Source organism: Apium graveolens, chromosome 5, assembly GCF_009905375.1.
Source record: "Apium graveolens cultivar Ventura chromosome 5, ASM990537v1, whole genome shotgun sequence".
NCBI classification, from domain to species: domain Eukaryota; kingdom Viridiplantae; phylum Streptophyta; class Magnoliopsida; order Apiales; family Apiaceae; genus Apium; species Apium graveolens.
The window spans coordinates 85,193,190-85,211,580 of record NC_133651.1 but is presented as its reverse complement, the minus strand read 5'-3'; the positions used below and the strand labels follow the sequence as shown (position 1 = coordinate 85,211,580).

Here is an 18,391-nt window from a genome sequence, read left to right as displayed (position 1 = left end):
GAGCATCCCATATCTCCTTAGCAGTCTTGCAGTTGATTACCCTGTTTGACATTACATTATCAATGGCACTATGCAGTAAGTGTCGTACCTTAGCATCCTTAGCAATTGATGCTATGTCCTCAGCAGTATAATCACACTTCTCCTTTGGTACGGTCTTTGCTGCTTCACCTGCAACTGCAACAGCGAATTTGGTTGGTTTGTGAGGACCTTCCTTGATTCTATCCAGGTATTCTGGATCTGTTGCTTCCAGGAACATGGTCATCCTTACCTTCCATATGGGATATTCAGATGGTCTCAGTATGGGGACTCTGATGGTCTCATACCGACTCTGAATTTGTGTCTTTGGTGGTTCCTCAGTTGTGGTAGGCTTAGTTGGAGTTTCTGTGTCCGACATGATTGTGTTTGGATCTTTAACTGTATGTAAGTTAACAGATAGGCTCTGATACCAATTGTTAGGTCACACACATACTGTAGAGGGGGTGAATACAGTGTATAGTACACTTAAATCGAACTTTAAGAACTTAAGTAACAGAAAACAAACTTTATTGAAACAATAAACTCTGTTACAGTATGGAACTGTTACCTCTCAGTGATGAACAAATATCACGAGAGCTGCTAGGGTTACAATGAATAATCTTTTCTAATAATGATAACACCTATAGTGTAAACCCTATGTCTGTGTTTATATACTACACAGTTACAAGATAATCGCTAATTGATATGGAATATAATTCTACTTCCTAAAATATATCAATCAGATATCTTTTCTTCCAAGTATTCCATTCTTCACGGAATTCCTTCTTCATGCATATCTCTTCTTATGTTTATCTCGATCTTCTTTCCTTTAATCAGATACTGTCCTTATCTGATTGTCCTTCAGCACTTAAGTTCTGATATCTATCTTCTGATGATTATCTCCTGATAATATAAGTACTGATATCCTTAAGTCCTGACTTCCAGTATAAGTACTGATCAACAGTTAAGTACTGATTTATCCTGTTCACGTAAGATCTGAAAGCTAAACATAAAACATATTAACCATGACATTATCAAATATATCTAACAATTATCTTCTGATAAATATCTCCTGAACCTTAAGTACTGACGACTTAAGTTCTGACTTTAGTATAAGTGATGATTTCAGTTAAGTACTGATTTGTCCTGTTTAAGTAAGATCTAAAAACTAAACATAAATCATATTAGACATGACATTATCAAATATATCTAACAGTCTCCCCCAACTTGCAAATTAGCATAATATACAAGTTTAACAGATATTTGATGATGTCAAAAACATTAAGTACAAATGCATGGGAATTTGACTAGATAACTACAACTTACAGTCCTTAAAGCTTTACCAACTTTAACTTCTGATAACAACTTCAGTCTGTATTCATATCAGGATTTGAGCAGTTGTAGATCTTGACTTGGCTTCATTTTCTGATCTCTATGATGTCAGGAGTTGTTCTGAGATAATTTTTTAACAAACATCTCTCAACATATCTGAGTTCATCAATCATCCTCCTTTTAGCATCTTTAAGTTCTGCAAAATCTTCACCAGTTTGAAAGATTGCAGCCCTGAGATCATTAATTTTAGATTTCCTTATGTCCTGATCCAATCTGATCAAATATGCCTTGTCAGACTCAAGATTGAATTCCACAACCTTGTAACCCAAAAAGGTAGTTATGATCTTAGCAGAGTTAGGCTTCATCTCAATAATATCACCCTTGTGATTTCTGTACTTTGGAAGATATGTGCTATCAGACTTAACAGAATAAAGCCTTTTCTGTCTCTGAATTTGACTCTTCAAATAGTTTGCAGCACTTTCTGTTATTTTGTCATTCACTTGAAGTAAGAATAATACATGTTCTAGTTCTTCAAAATACTTCAGTGGAATGGCATTTTCCCTTATATGATAAACCCTACCATCTGTCATGAAGTACAACAAGATGTGTTCTTTCAAGTAGGTATGGTAAACCATCTGTACAGATTCTAGTTGATTCAATCTTTCAGGAGTTGCTCCAATACCTGGTTCACTTAAGGAAGTTGGATCATTGGTTGTGTTCTGTATTCTTCTTTCATTAGCACTACCCAATCCAGTTTTATCTCTTGCTTCCTTTCCAGTAACCACTCTTGCTTCAAAACCACTTACAGCAGTCTTCAAAGGTTGAGTCTGTTTGGCTTTGGTGAATCCTGGTAGGAGTATCTTTGAAGGTTTAACATGAGCAATGTCAGAGGTTTCATTTGATTTATCTTCTGATATCAGGTTAACTTGAGCTATGTCAGAGGTTACTTGCTTCTTTGAGATATCAGAACTAACCATATCTTGACTCTGAACAACTTGAGAAATATCAGAGGTTGTCTTAGAAAATTTTCTTGAAGTTAGAGCAAGATCCGCATCTTCAACAGTAATTTCTTCATCCACAGGAGGCACATTAACCTTGATAGGTTCACCAACTTTCTCTTTGCCCTTGGACCTTGGATCTATCTATAATTGTGATTTAGCCTTGGTTGCTTCAGAACTTGTTCTTTCTTTTATCACAATGCCTTTGGCCTTTGGAAGTTTTTTTTACCAACAGAAGATTCAGATTTAGAATTGACTTTTTCTGACTTTAGTCTAGCTTCTTCTTCCATCAGACTTTCCAAGTCCATTCCTGGATTCTCCTTAAGAAATAACTGTCTTGATATTTCTTCATCAAGATCCAGAAGTTCATCAGAACTTATACTTTTACCAGTAGCAAAAGTAATTCTTTTTCCAGCATCAGAACTTGTCCCGTGACTTGTAATTTCAGCTCTTCTTGATGAGAAACTTCTACCTTGACCATGACCTCCACCCATTCCAGAGTTTCCCTGGTCATCTTTTTCATCATCCTTCCCCTTCAGTGTCTTAAGAGTTTTGCATTTGGACTTAATTACTTTCTCCCCCTTTTTGGCATCAGCAGGTAAGAGAAGAGAGACAAACAATTCCACTGAGGCTTGGATTTCATCGAGTTGTGATTGCTGAGAAGCTTGATGTTTCAAAATATCATCAATCTGAGACTGTTGCTTCTCTTGGGTCTTTTCAATATAAGCAACTCTGTCAAAGGTAGGTTGGAAGAATTTTTTCTTATCAAGTGTCCTAGTCATATCTTGCATGAGCAATTCTTCCTTAACTTGACGTAACTCTGCATGAGTTGTTGAATGGAGACCTTGTAGATGTCTAGTACTCAATGCAGTGACTCGAAGTTGTGTCTTGAAATCATCATTAATTAACACTTCATCAGCTTTTGCCAAGTGCTCAGCAAGAATCTTTTCAGATGGAACAAAGGTAACTGAGTTCCATTCCTTAGTCCACTCCTGTCCTCTAAGAGTTTCACTCCAAGGTACTGGTGCTGCTCTTGTAACAAACTTCTTAACTAGTTCAGATTTATGAACAGTTTGTTGAGGTGCATGTCCTGAAGGACCAGCTGCATCAACATCTGCATAAGGAGCAGCATCACCAGTAGTATCAGCATGTGAAGCATCAGAACCTACTGAATCAGCATCTTCTGATAAAACAACAGTATGAGAAGCAATCGAGGCTTCAGCATCATCCACGAAGTGCTGATCTATTGCCAAGTTCTGATCAACAACCATATCCTGATGCTCACCTATATTCTGATCATCAACATCTAGATGCAGAGAAGGTGTTGTAGACAATTCTGGAGTTTGAGTAGCATCAGTGACAGGTGTTGTTGATGGATTAATTGCTGTTGAAGCTTCTAAGTAGAGAACCTCAGGCACAACCAGGTTGTGAATATTAATTTCAGCACTTATGCCTGGGTCTACAGGAGATACAGTTTCATGTACAGGAGACACAGATGGTGTGTTTGCCTTATCTGTAGCAGCTTCCTGAGTTGGGGACAATGAAGAGAGAGATGCAGTAGTTCAGCAAATTATGGTTCTTTTGAGATCAAAGATTCCTGATCTCCTTCCTTAGCTGCTACTTCCTCATCATCTGAAGCTGGCCTTTTAGCTCTCTATTTCTTGTATCTCTTTGAAGGTGGGGATTCCTTGGGAGGTTAAGTAGAAGTCATTCTTCTAAGCCTTTTGAGAAGCTTAGATCCCCCAATTCCAGAATCCTTCTGAGAAGGAACCTTCTCAGCTTCTTTTACAACAGGTTCTGATGCAGAAACCTGTTCCTCACTATCAGACTCATCTCTCAGAACAATCCTCCTTCTCTTCTGTGGTGTCTGAGGAACAGTCTTTGTCCTCTTGGGCTTGGAAGATGAAGGCTTCACAGTAGGTGCTGAGGATGAAGGTTGAGCTGTCTGTGAAGGTGTAAGATAAGTCTTGAGATATGTTCTGAGAGAGGGTTGAGGTATAAATTTATGTGTGGTATGGTCTGATGGTTGTTGTGGTGTTTGGGATATGGTGGTAGGTTGTACATCAGGATAAACAGATCTATAGGTTTGAGGATCAGCATTTACCAGGATCTGTTTTACAGACTGAGGAATCTGTAAATGTCTAACCACCGTTTTCTTAAGGTCAGCATTTACCAAGTCATTAAAAGCCCGTTTTGCAAGTTTAAAGGGTGGAAATAAGTCAGTGGTAGGTTGGGGTTCATCAGCACAACATAAATTATATATAAGCTGACAGAATCTAGCAAAGTAGATAACATTCCTATCCTCTGTCATCCTATCCCCTATAAAACCTAGCACAACACTTGGAAAATCAAAATGAGTTTGGTTAATAATAGCATACCCGATGTGCTGACTCATTATTGGAATGGCATCAAAGTTGAAACACATATTCCCGAAGGTTTTAGTGATGCAGTTGAAGAAAAAGCTCTATTCTTTTCTGATATGTGCTCGTTTCAACTGTCCAACCTTAGCCAAACTCTGTTCATACCCCAAATTGGCCATGAGCAGCTGTAGTGCTGGTTCCTCCGGTGTTGAGAAAATGCAGCCTTCTGGTAAATGTAAAGCCTTTCGAACTGTTCTAGGAGTTACCACATGCTCATCATCATTGACTTCAAAAAAAATGCTGGGAGTACCAGTTGCACCACCATTATCAAAATGCCCAGTCTGCCAAAACGTCAGAACTTGTTAGCTTGAAAAGACTGAAGCCTGGGTCAATGCATACCCAATTTCACTGTGTGCAAGAAGATCTTGCACAAAATGCAACTCAGACGGAGCTTCATCATGATTTAGAATTGCAGCATAGTTGTTGGGAACGAACTTTGCTCCATCTATGATCAAATCCTTAGGTGATATGAGAAAAATTGAAAATTAAGATTGCCTGTAAGGTGTTTGATAAAATGTCTGTATGAAAACCAACGTCAGGAGACGAGAGAGAGTAAAAGCAAAGAAAGAGAGATAAAGTGTAAAAGTAAATAAAAGATTGTATAATCTTCTCTCTCTCCTACTTATACTTGGTAAAAAAATAACCGGTGGACACCTGTCAGACATGCAGCAATAATGAATAGTTAATGGGAACGGGAAAACAGTAATCATTACTTATCACATACAGTTTTTCAAGGAAAAACCGTTCCACTGAGGTAAGTCAGTTTTAATTCAAAATTTAAACTGTTCCCACTTATTTAATTATTTTTACTGCTAAACCAATATTCTGTAAAAAAAATCAAGTGTGAGAATGACCAAAAAATAAATCAAGTAAACAAGTACTGATATTTTAAAATCAGAACTTAATTTAAATCAATAATTAAAATGGTCATCAGAATATAGATATATCAGGATTTAACAGTGAAGTAAAATTGCAAACATCTCAGAGACAGAATCTTGCAAAAATAAGAAATTCCATTAATATATTAAGAGAATACATCCATGAAATTGAAATTACATCAGAGCATTACAAGACTGTCCTAAGCTTCTAAACCTAACATCAACAGCTTTTGTCCTTGGCTAAGAAGCCGGACAAAGCTAACGATGAAGAAAAACAGGAAGAAGAAAACAAATTATTTCTTCTTCCGACTCTCTACAAAAAGAATAGCGAGTCGAATGATTCGCTCTTGTTGGCGGATAGCTTCCAACCTTTCTTCTTCCAATCGCTCCAGATGGCGATGGTAGTCCATGTAAAAGAATAGGAGGTGTGTGAGAACCTCCTGGGGAACCGAGTCCCAAATCTCATCAGGAATGACAGTTACGTGCCATTCCTGCTGCCAGTCCTCACAGCTCAATTCCATGTTGAAGGTCTCATAGTTTAAAAACATATTGTAGTTAACCATGATTGTGTTGGTATGAAGGAAAAGAGAGTGAGTATGTGATAAAAGAAATGATGTGTAGGCTGATATGAGGTGAGGGTTTATATAGGCAATAGAATGCCAGGAGATGCGAGGATAATTTAATGCGTACAGGTAGAAATAATTCTACCTCGTCTCCCTAGACTGGGAAGAAGAAAAACAGTCATTGGAAAAGTAAAACAGGGTTTAATGCGCACAACAAACAAGTAAAAATTACTGTGCATGTTCGTGTTCTACTAACCCTAATTGTATTGACTGTTAATATCTTACCCGTTCATATTCTGATTTAAAATAAGACTGTTTCAGATTTTAACCACAAATAAGTCAAGTAGAGGATCAGAATATAATATCAGCACTTAAACTTATATCAGAACTTGACTGTCATCAGAACATGATTTCTTAACTCAAAAAATGAATGCCTATCTCTGTGATTCTTCACACAAATTCTGAGTTCGGTTCTTCAGAACTTATTTATCAGAACTTCCAGCAGAACTTGTCCTCAGAATTTATGCAATCTGACACATAAACTGTTCATCTAAAATACCATTGAACGCCACAGTAATTTTCATTATTCATATGGAGTGTAAATGTGTGCATTAAGCAAAATATCAGACAAAGAGTAAAGTCTGATTCACTTTAGTACATCTTAGAAATAAGGCATAACTAAGAACTTTACTAAAAATCTGTCATTATTCAGAAGTTTACTTTTGAATGAGTTCATGCATGAGTCCACCTCAACTGTTTTGTGCTTATTTTATGCATCTTTTGAATTCCATTTTATAGTGGCTTCTCAGTGTAAGTGAGTCACGACTGCTTATCAGAATTTATGCTATTATCAGAGTATTTCTCCAGTAATCATAGAGTGTGAAAAGTCACCAAGAAAAATAATTATTTGCTTTTCTGATGCATATTACTTAATACCAGCAATGCACTTGGATTGTCCCTTCCATATTATTACTCTAGATCTCAAAGGAGTACCTGATTTTTATTCTTTTTTTAATGAGTGAGGTTTATCAGCACTTAGTACATTCATCAGATTTACTAACATCAGAATTTAACAGATGAGAAGCATGATTCTAGTTTTTGACTTAGTAATAAGATAGACAAAGTAAACGTGACTAAGCTCAATATCAGAATTTGCTTGTGTCAATAGAGTTCCACATAAATAATTACTGCTAACATGGGATCTCTAGTATGTTAAAGACTACTAGGTTAGTATCTAGCACAGTTATCCTCATAGGATTGAATAGTCACATAAACAGTCATATCACTATTAGAGTTTAGAAATTCATATCAGACAACAATCAGTACTTAAGCAATTTTCAATTAAGCACATAATACACAAAGAGAGTAATTTCTGTAAATACTGATCGTAAAGTCTGATGCATCAGAACAAAAACTAAGCAGATTTAGAGAAAGAACCTGAAACCATTCCAAGTTCATATACCAATCTTGTAAAAGTAGCTTCACATAGTGCTTTTGTGAAGATATCTGCTAGTTGTTGATCTGCTGGAACAAAATGCAATTTCACTGTACCTTCATCCACATGTTCCCTTATGAAGTGGTACCTAATGCTGATGTGCTTTGTCATTGAGTGTTGAACTGGATTACCTGTCATAGCAATAGCACTTTGATTATCACAGTAAATAGGGATTTTAAAATATGTTAACCCATAATCCAGTAACTGATTCTTCATCCAAAGAATTTGTGCACAACAGCTTCCTACAGCAATGTACTCTGCTTCTGCAGTTGATGTGGAAATTGACTTTTGTTTCTTGCTAAACCAAGAAACCAATCTGCCTCCAAGAAATTGGCAGCTTCCACTTGTGCTTTTCCTGTCAATTTTGCAACCTGCAAAATCTGCATCTGAGTAACCTATTAGTTTAAAATATGATTCTCTGGGATACCACAATCCCAGATCAGCTGTTCCCTTAAGATACTTGAAAATTCTTTTCACAGCTGTTAAGTGAGGTTCTCTTGGATCTACTTGAAATCTTACAAAAAGACAGGTAGCATACATGATATCAGGTCTACTAGCAGTTAGATAGAGTAGAGAGCCAATCATACCTCTGTAATCCGTAATATCTACTGATTTACCAGTATCCTTATCTAGTTTTGTTGCAGTGGCCATGGGAGTGGATGCACTTGAACAATCTTGCATTCCAAATTTCTTCAGCAAATTTCTGGTGTACTTGGTTTGACAAATAAAAGTGCCTTCTTCATTCTGCTTGACTTGAAGTCCCAGAAAATAGCTAAGTTCCCCCATCATACTCATTTGATATCTTGACTGCATCAGTTTGGCAAACTTCTTGCAAAGTCTGTCATTTGTAGAACCAAAGATGATATCATCAACATATATCTGAACTGGAAGTAGGTCCTCTCCATGGTTGAGGTAGAACAGTGTTTTGTCTATAGTTCCTCTGTTCTTTGGTCTTGGCACTAGGGTTCAGACTTTGTTTCTTTCAAATTCATTTAACTCTTCCTGCATTGCTTGCACCCAATCAACATCTTGAAGAGTTTCTTCCACTTTCTTTGGTTCAGTCTGGGAAAGAAAAGAATTGTAAAGACATTCACTTGAAGTAGCTGTTCTAGTTTTGACACCTGCATCAGGATTTCCAATTATTAAGTCAGGTGTATGTGATTTAGTCCACTTCCTTACAGATGGAAAGTTTTCTCTAGAACTGGATGCTCCCCCATGATCCATGCTAACTTCATCAACATTTTCTGATGCTCCCCCTGAAACTATGCTCTCTGAGTTGGATTATTCAGAATTTAAGTTTTCAGAATTATCAGAACTTGGCTTATCACAGCTTGACGAATCAGAACTTGAAGAGCCAGATGTATGTTCTGATGCTTCTTGAGATGTGAGTGTATCTTGAGTATGCTCCCCCTGCATAGGTGCATCTTCCTTTGGCATAGTCACCACAGTTTCAATAACATCATAGTTTAATCCATCAGAGATTGCAGTATTAGAATTTAGACTGTCAGGATTTTCAGTATCAGAATTTAAGTCTTCATTTTCAAATCTCACCTGATCATGATCATTAAAATCTTCAAGTCCGGTAATCTTCGTATCATCAAAAGAGACATTGATAGATTCCATGACCACTCTTGTTCTCAAGTTATAGACTCTGAAGGCTTTTGTGGAAAGTGGATATCCAATAAAGATTCCTTCATCAGCTTTTAGATCAAATTTGGATAGCTGTTCAGGATGAGTCTTAAGAACAAAACACTTGCATCCAAATACGTGAAAATACTTCAGATTTGGCTTCTTTTTGTTCACCATCTCATATGGTGTCTTTCCTTGTTTGTTAATGAGTGTTGCATTCTGAGTAAAACAAGCAGTCTGCACAGCTTCAACCTAAAAATAGGTTGGAAGCTTTGCTTCATTAAGCATCGTTCGTGCAGCTTCAATGAGAGTTCTATTCTTTCTTTCAACAACTCCATTTTGCTGTGGAGTTCCAGGAGCAGAAAATTCCTGCTTGATTCCATGGTTTTTGCAGAACTCTTCCATTATCAAATTCTTGAACTCAGTACCATTCTCACTTCTTATTATCTTCACAGAATCTTTTACCAATTTATCCAGTTGCCTAACATGATCAATCAAGATAGATGTAGTTTCACTTTTTGTGTGCAAGAAATACACCCATGTGTATCTGGTGAACTCATCCACTATGACCATAGCATATTTCTTCTTTGCAATAGATATGACATTTACTGGACCAAATAGATCAACATGCAGTAGGTGATAAGGCTCAAGAATTGATGATTCAGTCTTGCTCTTGAATGAGGATTTCCTTTGTTTAGCCTTCTGACAAGAATCACAAAGGCCATCAGGAGCAAATACTGACTTTGGCAGTCCTCTCACAAGATCTTTCTTGACTAGTTCATTTATATTGTTGAAATTTAAATGAGAGAGTTTTTTGTGCCAATTCCAGCTTTCTTCAATTGATGCTCTACTCATCAGACAGATTACAGAACCATCAGTACTTATTGAAAGCTTGGCTTCATAAATGTTACCACGCCTGTATTCTTTCAGAACAACTTTGCCTGTAGATTTACTTATAACTTCATAGTGTTCTTCAAAGAAATTCACATGATAACCTCTGTCACAGATTTGACTGACACTCAGCAGATTGTGTTTAAGTCCCGAGATCAGAGCTACTTCTTTAATGATGACATTCCCAAGATTGATATTGCCATATCCCAATATTTTTCCAATGTTGCCATCTCCATAAGAAACACTTGGGCCAGCCTTCTCCATAAAGTCTGATAGCAGGGCTTTATTTACAGTCATATGTCCTGAACATCCACTGCCCAGAACTAGGATGTTTTTCCTGTTGCCCTGCAATCACAAAGACCACTAATGATTAGTTTTAAGGACCCAGACTTTCTTGGATCCTTTGGCCTTATTAAGTTTGTTAACATTTGGAGCGGATTTAGTATCAGAGTTTATGTTTACATTTTTCTTATCAGTATTTACACTATCAGACTTTGAATCAGAACTTACACTAGAAGGAACAATGCTAACTTTCTTTAAAGAATGTTATATTTGATAATAATCATAGTACAGACTATGATATTCCTTACAAGTATAAATGGAATGCCATAAACTACCACAATGAAAACAAGGATTTTGTGGCTTATATCTAACAGACTGATTCTTAACTCCTGATTTTGAAGGTAAGGAGTTTATGTTCTTATTTTTCCTGCAAAAAGAAGACAGATGATTAGAACTTCCACAACTATGACATGTTTTTCTAGGAGCATCAGGAACAGGCTTATAATCATTGCTTTTATTCACACATTCCTTTCCATTCCTATTTTTTCTAGGTGATATTACCTTGTTTGCATTCTTAACATCTTTCAGCTTATGCTTAAGCTGCTTCTTTGTCATTAAGCCTACGTTTACTTCAGTTGTCTTTTCCTGTTTTAGTTTGTCAGAAGTTAATTCCTTTTTAACTTCTGATTTCTCATTATCAGACTTTACAGCTACAAACTTAACAGGTTTTAACTTTGGCTTTTGTTTGACAACTATAGGCTTAACATCTACAGTTCCTTTATCATTCTTATCATCTCCATAACCTAAACCCTCTTTCCAGTTTTCATTACTTAACAAATTCTGAGTTGTTCTGCCAGAGTTAGTCCAAGTCCTGATAATCTCCCTTTCCTTTTCTAACTCAGCTTTTAGAGATTCATTCATTTTAAGTACTTCATCTCTAACATAGAAAACATCATCTCTATCTTTCTGAGTTTGATGGAACATGACTAACTCTTTTTCTAAATAATCATTCCTCTTTTTGCAAACAAGATTTTCAAAAGTTAATCTTTCACATGTTAAAGTTTGATCTCTATAGCTAATGAACATGGTTTTAAGATATCTTCTCAACTCATTAATATCATCAGTATGAAAGGCATAAGTAGTTTGAGGTACCTTTAACTCAACAGCTTCAGAACTGCTTTCAGCACTTGTCATATCAGCATTTGCCATCAAGGCATAATTCTCCTCACTTTCAGAATCTGAGGTGTTTGTCCAGCTTTTGTTCTTTGTGACAAGAGCCTTGCCTTTGTCACTCTTCACTTTCTTGCAATCAGGAGATATGTGGCCTTTCTCACCACAGTTGTAGCATTTGACATTTGTATAATCTCCTCTATCAGACTTTCCTCCTTTGCCCTCAGATTTTCTGAAATTCTTCTTATCAGAACTTGCACCTTTCCTGGAAAACTTCTTTCCCTTCCTGAACTTCCTGTATGCAATCTTTGTGATTCCTTTCACCATAAGGGCACACAGCTTCATCATCTCTTCATCAGCATCCGTCTCAGGCAAGCTTTCAGATTCGGAGTCATCATCACTATCAGAACTTGATGACTCAGTATCAGACTTTGTGAAGAGAGCTTTACCCTTGCCTTTCCTTGAGGTAGCTGCCTTGGGAGATTCTTCTTCAGCCTTAAGAGCAGTTGTTCTTGACTTTCCTCCTTTCCTCTTGCTTCTTTGTTCCATCTCAAGTTCATGAGTCTTGAGCATCCCGTAAATTTCATCAAGAGTTGTTTCATCAAGATTATAGTTGTCTCTTATTGTTGTTGCCTTCAAATCCCAGCTTTCAGGAAGAGCCAACAAGAATTTAAGGTTTGAATCTTCAAGATCATACTCATTATCAACCAGTGACAAGTCATTCAAGAGTTTGACAAATCTATCATATAAATCAGTCAATGACTCATTAGCCTTTGAGTCAAAGTGTTCATACTCTTGAGTGAGTTGTCTTCCTGTTCTTCTTAATCGTATCAGTTCCCTGACATCTTGTTTCTAAGGCATCCCATATCTCCTTTGTAGTCTTGCAGTTTATTACCCTGTTTGACATTATATTATCAATGGCACTATGCAGTAAGTGTCGTACCTTCGCATCCTTAGCAATTGAGGCGATGTCTTCAGCAGTGTAATCACTCTTCTCCCTTGGTACAGACTTTGCTGCTTCACCTGCAACTGCAACTGCGAGCTTGGTTGGTTTGTGATGCCCTTCCTTGATTCTATCAAGATATTCTGGATCTGTAGCTTCCAGAAACATGGTCATCCTCCCCTTCCATATGAGATATTCAGATGGTCTCAATATGGGAACTCTAATCGTCTCATATCGGCTTTGGATTTGTGTCTTTGGAGGTTCTTCAGTTTTGGTGGGCTTAGTTGGAGTTTCTACTTCAGACATGATTGTTTTTGGATCTTAAACTATTTGTGTGTTAACAGATAGGCCTTGATACCACTTGTTAGGTCACACACACTGTAAAGGGGGGTGAATACAGTGTATAGCACAATCAAATCAAACTTTAATAACTCAAGTAACAGAAAACAAACTTTATTTAAAACAATAAACTCTGTCAGTATGGAACTGTCCTCTCTCAGTGATGAACAAATATCACGAGAGCTGCTAGGGTTACAATTAATAATCTTCTCGATAATGATAACACTTATAGTATAAACCCTATGTCTGTGTTTATATACTACACAGTTACAAGATAATCGCTAATTGATATGGAATATAATTCTGCTTCCTAAAATATATCAATTAGATATCTTTTCTTCCAAGTATTTCATTCTTCACAGAATTCCTTCTTCATGCATATCTCTTCTTACGTTTGTCTAGATCTTCTCTTCCTGTAAATCAGCTGCCTTCCTTATCTGAATATTTTTTATAAGTCCTGATATTATCTTTTGATAAATATCTCCTGAACCTTAAGTACTGGCGACTTAAGTTCTGACTTCAGTATAAGTGCTGATTTCAGTTAAGTACTGATTTGTCCTATTTAAGTAAGATCTGAAAACTAAACATAAATCATATAGACATGACATTATCAAATATATCTAACAGGGTATGGAAGGGAAAGTAGTGAATATGGTGGAGGGTATGTAGGGGGGAGGTAGTCAATATGGTGGAGGGTATGGTGGGGAGAGTAGTCAATATGGTGGATGGTATGTAGGGGGAGGTAGTCAATATAGTAGAGGGTACGAAGGGGGGAGTAGTCAATAAGGTGGAGGGTACGGAGGGGGGAGTAGTCAATATGGTGGAGGGTATGGAGGGGGGGGTAGTGAAAATGGTGGAGGGTACGGAGGGGGGAGTAGTCAATATGGTGGAGGGTATGGAGGGGGGTAGTGAATATGGTGGAGGGTACGTAGGGGGGAGTTGTTATGAAAATGAGGAAGAGGGTGGAAGTAATTTAGATATGGTGGGAAGAGGTTCGGGTAAACGGTTAGCCCTCATCGCAGATGAAGTTGTAGATAATTCATCCAGTGAGGATGATTTTCACCTTCATGATGATGATGGGGAAGAAGATTAATCAGGTAGCGATGAAGGGGGAGGGCATGTAGAGAGGAATGCAAAAATTTCTATTGTGTTTCCAACATCTGGGGAAGAGCATCATGTTCCAAGGGCTCCATGGTTCCGCACGGAGAAATATATCCCCCCAATAATAGATAGCCCTAATGATATGTATGTTGATGAAGACCTCGATCAGGGGGAGCTGAGTGAAGGAAAGTGTTACCGTGACAAAGCAACCCTGTTGTTGGCAGTCAAGCGTGCTCATATTGCCACTGATCGTACATATAAAACGACAAAGAGTAACAAAGAATAGCTCATTGTTCAGTGCCGGGCTGCGGGCTGTAACTGGAGGATGCGAGCTGCTTTTATGCATAATTTTGGTTACTGGAGGATAAATGTGAATAGAGAGGAACACAGATGCTTGGTTGATTAGCCGTTACAAGATCACAAGAAGCTATCTGCAAGGATGATTTCGCAGCTTGTGAAACCACTTATAAGCAATTTAATATACATAACTATTTAACTCCCCTACATATTTGGTGAAAATATTTTGACACTGCTCAATGACATGTGAAACAGGTGATAGATACACCAGAAATCCCCATTAAAACTATTATCCCGCTTATCAACAACGAACACAACCATATAGTGGGGTACAAGAAAGCATGGCGAGGCAAACAAATAGCCATTGAGGAAGTCTATGGAAGTTGGGCTACAACATATCAAGCTCTTCCCATGTTTCTTGCAGCCATCAAGAAGATAAATCATGGAACCATTGTTGAGATCGATGCCGTGCCTCATGCTCAGGAATGGGGCACGTCCGTTTGCAAGCGAAACTTTTGGTGTTTGAAGGCAATGATGGACGGGTGGAAACATGCACGTCCTGTGATTTCAATAGACGGAACTTTCTTGAAGGGAAGATATAGGGGAAAGCTGCTTGTTGTCATGGGTGTAGATTCAAAAAACCACCCTTTTCCTCTTTGCTATGGTTTGGTTGATGAGGAGACGTACGAGAACTGGTCTTGGTTTCTGCAACGTATTCCGAGACATGTATATCGCCAAAAGACCGGCGTGTGCATCATCTCTGATCGAGCAGCTAGTATTCTTTCTGCAGTTAGAGACCCTCAAAATGGATTTGCTGAGCCATTAGGCATCCATAGGTTTTGTCTACTGCATGTCTGAAGCAACTTCTGCCATAATCACCCAGGCAGTGAACTAAAGAAATTGATGTGGAAAGCTTGCACAACCACACAAGTCTCCAAGCATGATGAATACATGGCAAGGATTGGTGAAACTTCCCCCCTGCCCTTGACTATCTTGTAAGAATATCCGTTGAGAGGTGGACACTTTCTCACGATAATGGTGTTCACTATGGTCAAACGACCACCAACATGCTTGAGGGTTTCAACGGAAACATAAGAAGGGCTCGTTTCCTTCCGATAACAGCGATGATGGAGTACCTCTTCTACAAGGCGGTCACGATTATTGACACACATAGAAATAAAGTAGATGACAGTGTGCAACAGGGTCAACAGTTATGTGCGCGTTCAGCCGCCATGTTAGCAAAAATTCAAAGAAAGGCAACTGGACATACGGTTATTACTTTTCACCGTGCACGTGGTATCTTGAAAATAGTTACACGTCAATACACAACTGCTAAGGGAAGGGTAAAGGGAGGTTAGACCCATGTCGTCAACCTCAACGACCGTACGTACACGTGTGGAAAATGGGCGACGCATCACATGATGTGCTCTCACACAATGGTTGGTTGTATAAGACATGGACTGAGTTGGGATCATTTCATTGAAAATTGCCATAAAAACCAGACAATGGAGAACTTGTATCTGCCAATTATTTATCCCTTGCAACCAACCGAATACTGGAACTATGAATTACCCCCACTTTGGCTGGGGTATGGAAAGTTAGTAGCGGATGAATTATTGAAGAAACTTAAGCAAAAATGTGGAGATAAGGGGAAATCGGTGCGGATCCGAACGGATATTGATGGTCCGCGGTCAAGAAAGAAATGTAGTGTATGCAACCAAGAAGGTCACACCAAGCGTAGCAAAAAATGCCCAGGGCGTCCACACTTAACAACGTGAACTTCTACTTGCTCATTTCTTAGCTTTATTATATTTTCTTAGCTTCCTTTCAAATGTTGTAACATCATTGTCATTTGTATAATTTAAGTTTTCTATCTTGCTATTTCGAACATTACATGCAAAAGTTGGTTATTGTGTTGTCCATTCGAGCTTCAAAATGTGGAACTCCTATTAGGTTTATCCCATTCAAAACAAACATTCCAATTAGGCGTTCAAATTGTTACTAAAATTATACAACAAACATCAGAAAGAACTTAAAAATCTACAAGGTTTACAACATATTGATCCTCATCAGTTCCTGCACTCTCCACAACTTCACCCTCTTCTTCATCCGCATCTTCTCCAACGTCATGCCAGGCCTGATGACCTTCAACATACCATGCAATTTCACTATCTTCTCTTTTAATCAGGTTGATTTCCATTTTTTCATATTTTTTATACACTTCATCGATCTGACGAATGCGTTCGTCCTCTGGTAGGGACCGATCATTGTAAGCCTTTCAGAGCTTTTCTTTATCAGCTTTTATCTCGCCCAAAATGTTTTGATTTACGCACTTCTTCTTCTTTCTGCCACTCTCATCTTCTTTCATTTTCTCTCTGTGACCGATACATTCCGCGATACTAAGCTGACGTCAAATGGACTTAGATGTGCTTGACAATGATCTTTTTTTATCCTTATCCATTTTATGTTTTCCAGTTGAAATGCCCAAGACATTTATATGGCATGCTAACAACTACATCACATTACATTTGTATAGTACTTCATACTAAATTTATCATAAACACTCACACACTATCTGAGTAGTCAAATCATTCAGAAATATAAAATAATAATTTCAAAAGCTCAAAATAATAAAGTACAATATCAAAATACAATATTCAGAAATATTACTCATCATCGGACAAGTAAAAATCGGAAATATAGTCGGGACTCGTAGCGAAATGATGATACATTCTTACGCTGTGATGGTCACCATCTTCAGCAAACTCCCTACATTTTCTTTCTAGATCCATCCGGTTTAAACGCATTCTCATTCGATTCTCTTCCTCTCTTGCACGGAATAAAGCTAGTTCCAGTTGTTGAGCGGTGTCTCGGTGCATGTGTATGGCGCGTTGTATAGTTACTCGCACTCCATATTCTTAACATTGGGCTACACATATTTGCAAACACCCTACACGCCATTCCCACTCTCTATGCATCGTGATTACTGAACCTCTTGAGTAACGTAAATTTGGATCCATTGAATATATAAAATCATCATCACAAAACCATTTCTGACCAGTAGCTCGAATAATATCACCAGGAGTATAATTCATTGCTCTTCAATTAGTATACAACATTAACTTCCGAACAACATCATATTTACATAATAAACAAGGACGCAAGGCCACACAAATTAACTAGACATGCCTGTAACATTCACGTGCTACTTACGTCTCATATTATTTCGAAATAGTTAACATTCATTTGTCACATCATACAGCTTTTACAACTTCTACTGCATTTGACAAGACTACTCAATTAATTTCTTGCAGTCTGCATGTGGCTACCTATCTGTAGAGGACCCTTCCAACTTTGCAGTTACAGACTGGCATTCGTAAAAGTAACTTCTTTAACTTTCATCTCTAACAAGTGAAAACTTTAGTCAAATGGTTGCATGTGCTTTCTACTGTGTATTCACGGGATACCTAACTCATTTCCTTGTCATTTTCCTTATCATCATTTTATACTTCCATTTCTGAGTAGTCAAAACTCATAAATTTACCAACAAGTAATAATACATGCCTGTAAGATTCACGTGCTACTTACTTTTCCAAAAATACTAATACGTGGAACAAACTTTTTCCAAAAAAAAATTACAACCACTTCCAAAAAAGTCATCAACTTTGGGAATATTATCACAATTAGTATAAATGTTTCTGTAAAGTAGTAAACAAAAAATTGCAATAACGAGTGCATTTTCCATTCATCTTGGGAACAAATTACATTGCAAGGGAACATTGATTATGTAAACATATAATAAGAGAAATACATTACAGCTGAAAATTGGAAAATGAATGAATCTCTCAATTTTTTTAGTCATCCGCCAGATTTACTATGTACTCATCAAACTCATCATCAACGTCCTCATCCTCTTGTATGTGAGGGGATGTACGCATATGACCTCGCTCCCCATATCTGTGGGTCAAGGCGTACGTACTCGACCGAGTATCACGCGATGGCAATGCGTAGGGCCCCTGATTTCCATGACATATAGTT

The 18,391-nt window shown here is 37.7% G+C and overlaps 1 protein-coding gene across 1 annotated transcript; it reads left to right on the top strand.

The window, feature by feature from the left end:
• The first annotated feature begins 14,198 nt into the window (after nt 1–14,198).
• Nucleotides 14,199–15,211, top strand: LOC141660236 (uncharacterized). The gene is made up of 2 exons (XM_074467202.1): nt 14,199–14,307; nt 14,616–15,211. Exons 1-2 carry the CDS (start codon nt 14,199–14,201, stop codon nt 15,209–15,211), a joined length of 705 nt encoding a protein of 234 aa, XP_074323303.1.
• Nucleotides 15,212–18,391: the final 3,180 nt, after the last annotated feature.

Excerpts from the sequence above, each read along its gene's own strand:
- LOC141660236 (XM_074467202.1), top strand. The coding sequence starts at position 14,199 with ATGTATGTTGATGAAGACCTCGATCAGGGGGAGCTGAGTGAAGGAAAG. Across the intron at positions 14,308-14,615 it reads TGCTCATATTGCCACTGATC|ATACACCAGAAATCCCCATT; the intron begins GTACATATAAAA and ends AACAGGTGATAG.